The sequence below is a fragment of the Triticum dicoccoides genome, chromosome 1A (assembly GCF_002162155.2).
Source record: "Triticum dicoccoides isolate Atlit2015 ecotype Zavitan chromosome 1A, WEW_v2.0, whole genome shotgun sequence".
Classification (NCBI taxonomy): Eukaryota; Viridiplantae; Streptophyta; class Magnoliopsida; order Poales; family Poaceae; genus Triticum; species Triticum dicoccoides.
In genome coordinates, this window is record NC_041380.1 from 591003392 (window position 1) to 591012730 (window position 9339).

The 9339-nt window shown below is 43.4% G+C and overlaps 1 protein-coding gene across 1 annotated transcript; it reads right to left on the minus strand.

The window, feature by feature from the left end:
- Window positions 1-6379: 6379 nt before the first annotated feature.
- LOC119293611 (protein RADIALIS-like 3) lies at window positions 6380-7188 on the minus strand. Its single transcript, XM_037572023.1, has 2 exons — window positions 6803-7188; window positions 6380-6724 (listed from the first exon to the last, which is right to left on the minus strand). Exons 1-2 carry the CDS (start codon window positions 7069-7071, stop codon window positions 6703-6705), a joined length of 291 nt encoding a protein of 96 aa, XP_037427920.1. The 5' UTR covers window positions 7072-7188; the 3' UTR covers window positions 6380-6702.
- Window positions 7189-9339: the final 2151 nt, after the last annotated feature.

Here is a 9339-nt window from a genome sequence, read left to right on the forward strand (position 1 = left end):
TTACATAGATGATAGAAAATAGATTGATTGGCCATTGCCAGTATAGGTTATCACTATGATTTATTATATGTATGATCTTTGTATTGTATTATGTACAATTCAACTTAGAGTTCAACATGTTCGGTGTAGAATGGAGGAAGCACAATGTGGACGCTGCAACTCACAGTGCCGGACCAGCCTTTCTACTGCCACGCTGTTCGGCATCTACTTCCAGCCTTCTTTTGTTTTTGCAGCGGTAACAATTTATATGAACCTTCTGACAGTAAATTCTTTTTGTTTTTTGCTATTTCCACTAATGTATTGTGTCTGTTATTTGTTTTTATCTTACACAGATTGTACCATGCAATGTGAGATTGGCATTCAATGAGCTCGTCGCAGACATCGTGAGCTTCGACGCTCTTGGGGGCCCATACACTATGCAGGTCGAGAAGGGGCGAAAGATAACCCAGATAGGAGGAGATGATTGGGATCGTTTCATCGCCCGCATGCGTCTTAGTGGGGGTGAATTGATCAGCTTCTTCTTCAGAAGAGATAGGCCCAGGATTTCTGTTATCTATCTAAATTTGATTCCGGATAGTGAGGATGAAGTTCATGAGGAGGAAGATGGTGCTGATTTAGATGATGACGATTCAGATGATGATGAGAACCCACTTTTTGAATACCTGTATGCCCAAGGACTCAGACTGGGCGACGAGGAAATCGGCAACCTCTGGTACATGCTTCCGCTACGTGAAGACTACCTAGGGAAGCCATTCGTGACCCGCCTCACAAGGACGAATGTTAAATGGCATATCATGGTATGTTACTTAGTGTGGTAATTACATAATATGCATGCTTAGTTAGTGTAGTAGTTCATATGATATGCATGTTGTAGTACTGTGATGAGAGGCCTAGTTTAGAATTCATTTAGTGAAGAATTTTATGACATGCATGTAGTGTAGTAATATGCGATGATATGCTTAGTGTACGTAGTAATCTAATGATATGCCTAATTACCGTAGTAATTTGATGCTTGGCGTATAGTGTAGTGATGTGATGATATATATGCTCAGTGTTGAATCCAATGATATATGTGTCTTGAAGTGTATGCTTTGTTGATAATTGCACGTGACATGATCATATATCATGTCAAGTGTTTTCAGAAATTACCTAAGAGGTTACTTGATAGCTGTGGCATCGACCCGAACGAAGAAGGCATGGCTGCTGGACTAAGCCTTACGAGAACGGGCTCCATCACCAGCTGTGCCTATGCAGTGGACACGGACGGTCGCACTGTCTTGAGCAGGGCAGGGTGGAAGAAGTTCCTTTGTGCCAAGAATCTTTGGGTAGGACAGGCCATCCTACTCACTGTTGCGAACACCCGTCGCCATGACTTGAGGATGATGATCACCATCCACCTCATTTAGAACCGGGGTGGGCCATGTATCAATGTGAAATGAACTTGTTATGTTAGCTCTTGTTTGCGAGTACTTGTCGTGCATTACCGTACCTATATCTACTCATATCTAGGTACTATTGCTTGTGATGGATTGCAACTATTATTAACTGGTAAGTAATGCTCTACTAGCTATGATTATTCCACTGTGTGATGTTTTATAGGATGTAGTGTGACATGGTAACTGTTATATATGGTAGAGGCTTGTCTCTAAGACCTTGTACAATGCAAGGTGCTTAGGGATGTGTGATGTTTTGTACGTGTCAGGTTGTAGTATGAAATGCTAACTGTTCTATATGGTAGTGGCTGGTCTCTAATTGGACCGACATGTTGAACTAGTATCAATGGTAGAGGCGTTTCGTTATGCGCCACATCCAACAGTTCACATAATTAATTATCCAAAGATTAAGGTATGAAACCCTTGGTCATACATAGCAACATTTCGTTCCTAAAAATTAAGGTACTTCCACATTCAAACTAAATAATACTACAAATTCGAAGGAACTACTTAATACATTAACAGCACATAGGGAAGTAGCCCTGGTCCAACGGCTTGAGAAATGACGAACAAAAACTGAAAGAAGAAGGATCAGCCAGTAGCAGCACCATCAACCTCCCAGCCTCACAACTTCAGCCAGCCTGGTGAACTCCAGGTTTTTTCCTGCAAAACACACATGTGATGTTGGAGGCAAGAAAATAAATATGCCAGGGGTCTTGTCATGGCATCTAATCGCACGGAATGCTAGTACAAATGATGGAGAACAAAACATCCAACATGAGCAAATTCATAGGAGTTCTAGATCCATGGATAGCATCAAGAAAAAATGCTCAGTTTTAATTCAAACACAAGACTTGGTGAAAACATGCATATTCATATAAGCAACATGGATATGGCATCTTTGCAAGCTTGGGTCAGTGACTTGTCTTGTGTTTCATGGCATGACAATAATTTTAACAATAAATAGACATGAAATTGACCCAAACTCATGTACAAAGTTAGGCCATATGATGCATGGATTAATTCACACATAAATGACAAAATGCCAACTTTGTATAGAATTTGCAGTACTGAAATATTTCAGTGTGTACCGGTGTGTACTGAAACTGCAGTAGTGAAATAATTCAGTGTGCATCGGTGTGTACTGAAATTGTAGTAACGAAATATTTTAGTGCCTACCGGTGTGTACCGAAATATTTCAGTGTCTACCACTACAACATTACAAATTTTGCCTAGGGCAGTACCGAAATATTTCAGTGCCTACCGGTGTGTACCGAAATATTTCAGTGTCCACCACTACAACATTACAAATTTTGCCTAGGGCAGTTCCGAAATATTTCAGTGCCTACCGGTGTGTACCGAAATATTTCAGTGTCTACCACTAGAACATTACTAATTTTTCCTAGGGTTCATATGATGCCTAGGGTTCACATACATCATAATCCATCCTCCAAATCCATGTACTCAAATGTTCATGCAATTCATTGAGATTAAAATGCCATCTAGCATTCCCTGTCTGAGCTATTACGATCAGTATCACCACGATGTAAGCACGAGCAGTAGGAAGATGAGGAGTGGGGAAGCTTACTCTAAACATAGCTACCGCCGCCGTTCAGACGAGGAGAGCAACGAGGGAAGCGTGGAGAACGGCGGGGAAGCAAGGTCGCGACCACTGTCCTCCTCATCTTGCGCTTCGGAGTCTCCGGTGACTCGGTTGGAGGCTGCACAATCTGCAACGGCACCTCGTGCACGGTGGGTTCCTGATCCAGTGGATGCTCTACCCTGGATCTGAACGCCCACCACCTCCGCCTGGTCCACTCGCTGGACGAATTGGCCTGCTCCATCGCCCAGAGGAGAATCTCGATCTTCTGAATCGGTTGCGCGGGCGGGGGGAAAAGCTTTGCCCTCTCCTTCTTCATCAAATTCTTGAGAGTGGCCATTGCCGTCCAGCTCATCTGCCTTGTGTTGTCAAACCAAGAACGGATCTCCCTCAACCTGGCCAACTTGACCTGGTCGCCGCCGGCGATCTGCACGAAGTCGGTGTTCTCGCCGCCGGCCATCAGCTCGATCTGGCATGGAAGAGGGGGTGGGGGTGGGTGGGGGGGTTGCCTGAGTGGAGCGAAGTTGCAGCGGTAGGAAGGAGGAGATGACCGCGGTGGACTTGGAGGAGAGGGAGGAGATGGCCGCCGATGAGTAATTGTGGAATGTGTAGCACCATGGCGGCGGTTATGCATTCGACGAGAGGGGCGGCGGTTATGCATTCGACGAGAGGGGCGGCGTGTGCAAATTTTCCTAGGACTAAACTGCCCCTAGATTAAAACGCGTCCCCACCTTGTCACGAGTACCGGCCCCACTCATTTTAGTACTTTCGCGTACTTTCATCGAAGTACTACCCAGTACTTCGTATTTGTCTGCCGTTAGCAACGAACGGTTCTAAAAAAGCCCAACCACTCTAAAACTTGTAATAACTTTTTTTAGGTGGTTTTTGGAAGTTACCGATATGATTCCCTCTAAAACCGAAATTATCACCCAACTTGGGCCTATGTCCTGCTCTCCTCCGGTGTCAAGGGCGCAACTTAGATTCTGTCAGCCACGGGCATGAACATATCCCACGTCTACGCGCGGCAAGCCGATAGGATTGGCTGATTCCCAATTTTGGCACGCAGCTGCGATAGGAACGGAATCGTTATCATCACCGGTGATCAGGTATTCAAGTCGCTGTCAACGGCGACACATCGTCGTGCTGAATCGTGTTCATGTAACTAGGCAAAAGCCCTTGTTGGCTCTGTCGGCTAGCCAAGCCAAAACGTTGCAAGGAGGAATGGCCGGCCACTAGCTAGCTGCATATGCATGTGTACGCAACTTGCACACGTTAGAACCTTGGGCAGATGCAACAGCCAAGCTGGTCAAAGGCTGGCTCCAGAACTATTGCAGCCTGGCGATTCTGCTAGCTTGCTAGCGCCACTGGTTGAGACAAGGGTGAGCATCTCTTGCCTGCCATGGCCGATGAGATCTGGCTGGGTACAGGGATAAGATATCGGCATATCGCAGCCTTTTGCAGATATATACCAGATGATGCTCACCCTCGTCAGATGAGTGAGAAGAACTCCTTGGGTCGAAACTAAATCTCCCTCCCAGAGCTCTAGCCACCCCCCTTGAGTTATTCAAGTGAGAGTGAATGAGTTACTCAAGTGAAATTGACTGAGTTACATGCCGCCCATGGGGACTTTATATGGTAGAGGTCCTTATAAATTACCAAGGCTACTCATGAGAGTGATATGTGGGGAAGGATATATAGGTCAAGTTTGGTAAGGGCAACTCCAACGCGGATCATCAAAATGGGCCTCACCAAATGTGTGAAGGCCATCCAACTGTAGGCACCAATTGTCCACTCCTAGTTTCTTTTCCATACCTGGAGTACTCAAAATAATCAAATATAAACAACACAATTCGTAAGCAACTGAAAGAGGAATATTCCAATGCAACAATATTTCAAATAAAAATACTCTCTCCGATCCATATTAATTGTCGTTGATTTAGTAGTTGTACTAAATCAGAGAAAATTAATATGGATACAAGGAAGTATACAATCCAAACATAAAGTTTTGAAATAAAAAAAGTTAAAATTTGAATTCAACTTTGTTAGATACGTGTTCTAATTGTCCATGCAAAAACCGCAAAGATGCTCAATCAGATCATTCTCAAGCTTCACATGAGTTCCTTGATTGCGAATTTGATGATGCATTTGGAGAAAATCCTCAAACATCGTCGAATTCTATTCTGGAAGCTGAATAGGATCACCCAAATTTTAAAAATCCAGACCATGGAGAACTCCATAACTCGTATCCTCCACGATCATGTTGTGCATGATCACACCAGCTATCATCACCTCCGAGAATGTCTCTATATCTCATTGTTTAGCGGGTCCACTAACACTGCAAAATTGTGTGAACCGGTCACAATGTTGTCGGTTTGTAGGATTTCGAACATCAGGACTGGTCCAAACAATTTTGGTGATTGCCATTGAATGGAAGAAAATGTCCTCCCGTCCAAACAGTTGCGGGCGATTTAGTGACCCCGTTGGAGTTGCCCTAATCTATGAGGACTAGTAAATATTGGAGGGTTTATAGTCCATGGTGGGCCATCCCTCTAGCTACCCTGATACGCTTTGGCTATCTAGGGCAACTCTTCACTTGGGCCCTTTTGCTCTTCTTTTATTTCAGTCACCCTTGTCTTTTACTTTGTATTTTCCTCTGACTTGTTGAACATGAAGGGCATGTTTTTGAATTTTGTTGACTTGTGGACCATGAAGGGCTTGTTTTTGAATTTTGTTGACTTATTTTCTCTTGACCATTTTGCCACATACAACCGGGTGGGACTCAGGTAAATTAGTTATTCCTACAATAGTTCTCAACTAGGGAGGAGCTTACCTCTGGAAACCCTTGCACTTGGAGCAACAAACGGTTGCCTAGCGTGATCCAAGCACAACAACCTGAAGCGGCTCCACCATCATCAAAGGGGATGTTGTAGCGGTTCCACCGAGTGGAAGAGGAACCATTGACTTCAACAGGCAGAAGGGGAGGAGGCGGCCCATGGCCCGGACCTGGTGCCCCAATATCTGCGGGAGCTCCACTATCAACAACAACGATGAACCCATGCGAGGAGATAGCAACCCTAGCATGATATGGTTGCTTTGTAGTAGTGTGATTTGTTCTCAGTTCTGCTCTGCCATTTGAACAATGGGTGCGTGTTCTCCGTCCTTACTCACATAATACTATTCTAACATATATACTCATGATCCCCACTGCCTCTATTGTGGCACCTCAACGAGATGCTAAGCTGTAAGTGCTCCCTCAAAACATATGTGATTAAAGCGTGAAACACACCGCAGTTGTTTTGTCTTTGTATTAGTAGTGTGTGTGTGTAACATATTTGGCATTAACATATTTGTCTCTCCATTGATATGGACATTAATATTGTACATTAGAATACATACGAGATAAGTTAAACCCATGTGAGTAAGGAGACAAGTCGATCTCACGTACATACTTATAGACCACTAATATTATGAACATGCATGCATCTGCATAATCGGCCGACTTTTCTGCCCACTAGTCGTGCATGTATACATTGACATGGAGTCATGGACACCATGCACACGCTTATGAGTATTACTGTACAAGGTACCCCCATGCACGCACATGCTTATTCGTTCAGTCCATCTGTGTAGTGTGTATCATCCCTTGCCCATTACCCGATTACCTCCTAGCTAGATCTTCAAGTGCTTCAACCTGATCACACAAATTACCTGCTTAACTCCAGCTTAAGCCCATGCATAACTATAAGAAACACAGCGATGGAGGTCGTACCTGTCAGCCTCGTAGCTGGCGTTGTGGCCGGGGCCAGGACATGGGGGACGGTAGGCGGGGAAGGGCACCTTGCCGGCCTCGATACGGGCGATGTCGTGGACGAGCAGCTCGTAGTAGCGCCTGGCGTCGTCCGCCGACTTGCCGCCGCCGACAGCGCGGGCGATGTTGTGCCAGCGGTCGGGCGTGTCCCTATCGTGCACTGCCAACGCCTGCTCGAACAGCTTGTTCTGCATCGGCGTCCATACTGCGCTCATTGACAGGGAAGCCATTGATGTCCCTCAACGATTGGTTCCTCGAACGATAATTAAGCTGCTATATACCTTAACTTATGACCTGAACTACGCTTGGATATTGGCTGCTGGTGAGATGGATGAGGAAGGTGTGAGAAGAGGTTCTACTTATAGCACTCGAGGAGGATTCAGCTTTGTGTGGGGGGGCGGCGAAGATGGATGATAATGTGCATACGAGTGGAGGGGAAAACTAGAGGAATTTTGAAGCAGCAGGCCAGCACGAGAAGGGTGAGGAGGGGGGACGATTGGAGAAAGGAACAAACATTTTTGTCCCCTGGAAGTGGAGGATCTACCTTTCTATCTTTTCGGACCTTTTGCGTCACGAATCGCCTCGGCATCCTTCCTCACCTTCTCCCTCTCAAAGATTCAAACAAAAAAAATATGTATGCATCCATACATGCATATACATGTGTGCTCTCATACTTAAAGTTGAGACATATGTATCTCCATATGCAGATACCGAAAGAGGTTTCCCTTCTGTCATTTTGAAAAATATAGTCCATGGTTAGTGAATCCAAGCTTTTTGTTACACCAAATTAAGCAAGTACTATTAGCTTTGAAGTGTGCATGTACATCGATGTTGACTCTTATTTACACCAGAAAATAGCGAAAAACTATTCTTTTTACTAGCCTTGTGATTCAACCAACTTCCTCCTGGCGTGATGATCTTGATTCTACCACCAACATATTTGCTGCAGTAATGTTGGGTTGTTACTGTCTTGAGTGTACCTTAAAAATCTCCAATGTTCATTATATTTAGAGAGCATAACATCAAAGATAAAGAAAATTAGCTAATTATTACATGTGAAGTAGCTAGCTATATACGTAGTAGTAGTTATTTTAAGAGCATCATGTCGCTATCTATGAATAGTTAGTTACAAAGATTGGGATGCCATCACCGGAAAGTGGGTGCGTGTTGGCCATGCGATCCAGGATATGTCTTACTTTTCGGATGAGAGAATAATATTAAGAAAAATAGTGCACGACTTTGCATATGGCTTTAAAAATTAAACCAACAAAAAGTATCTGAAAATTGCATGTCTTTAATTGCAATGGATGTGTGACGCGACTCATTTATTCTAAATTGTCCCTCCATTTTGGCAATCCGGGAACGTTAAAAGGCAATCTTTCTTCATTACCTTGTGATTTATGGTCCGAGGTTTTGTATTTATGCATAAGCAAATCATGCAATTATTTTTATTTGAGGAATTAAACCAGTACATTATTCAAAAACCCTGTGCTAATGTTGTCATTTGTCAGTTGAATGGTTTGTATCATATCTTAGATAGGATTATAGCATATCTAACTCAGTTAGTATGTGATCATATTAGATGGGTGAAGCCAATCTTTGGCAAAGTTAATGTGAGAAACTGAGATGCCGAATAGATGCTTACCGTCTCTTATAGATAATGGTCCTTGTTCTAGCAATATTGCTTTTAACTCTTGTATGTAGAATATGGTTCGTTAAAAAATTTGCATTCAATAGTTAACGCATATATAACACTTGACCAAAAAATTACAACTTCAATGCAGGCTAATCTGGAAGAGAATTTTGCAACTCAAGATACAAATGAGTGAAAATGTGCTTGTGTATTTTATGACCTTCAACTGTTGTATGTGAATTTCCAACGAATTTGTATATGAAGAAGATACATGTCATTTTTTAGAACTATGATTGATGTGAGCTATTGATGTTGATTTGTATGTTCTAAAAAATTTGTGAAATTTGAAATGGAACAATTATGTCTTTTCTATCATATTTTTTCTCCACCCAAATCTTATTTTCTCGACGGCCTTGTCGTGACATGGATGCAACATTTTGTTGCTTACCTACCATGGTGTATTTCTTCCGTTCTCGGTTGTTTATCATGGGAAAAATTGGAAAAGCCGACCTGAATATGTTTTTTATCGGACACTGCCGCATAAGTACACTAAAACACGTACACATTGCTCCTCCAATGCCATGGAGTGTGGAAGTCTATGATCCACTTGAAGCGAACTAATGGAACTATAATTTGGTCCTAGAAAAATAATGATATGTGTTCTTTTCAAATCAAATTTGCACCCTACTTCGGCCCTATCTCTCCCCGTCTCCAGGGCGCTAGCCAGATTCTGATAACAATGGCCGACCTAGAACACACACTACTGCAGGATGCTGCTAACGCGACACTACGATCGGAGACCCTTCGACGAAACTATGTGCGATGCCATAATCACAAACGGTAGGGTAAAAAAACGTCAAAAAAG

Bases quoted from the DNA above. Each gene is read 5' to 3' on its own strand.
- LOC119293611 (XM_037572023.1), bottom strand. From the start codon at position 7,071: ATGGCTTCCCTGTCAATGAGCGCAGTATGGACGCCGATGCAGAACAAG. The intron at 6,725-6,802 runs GTACGACCTCCA...TTGTGTGATCAG, and splicing joins GCCAGCTACGAGGCTGACAG to GTTGAAGCACTTGAAGATCT.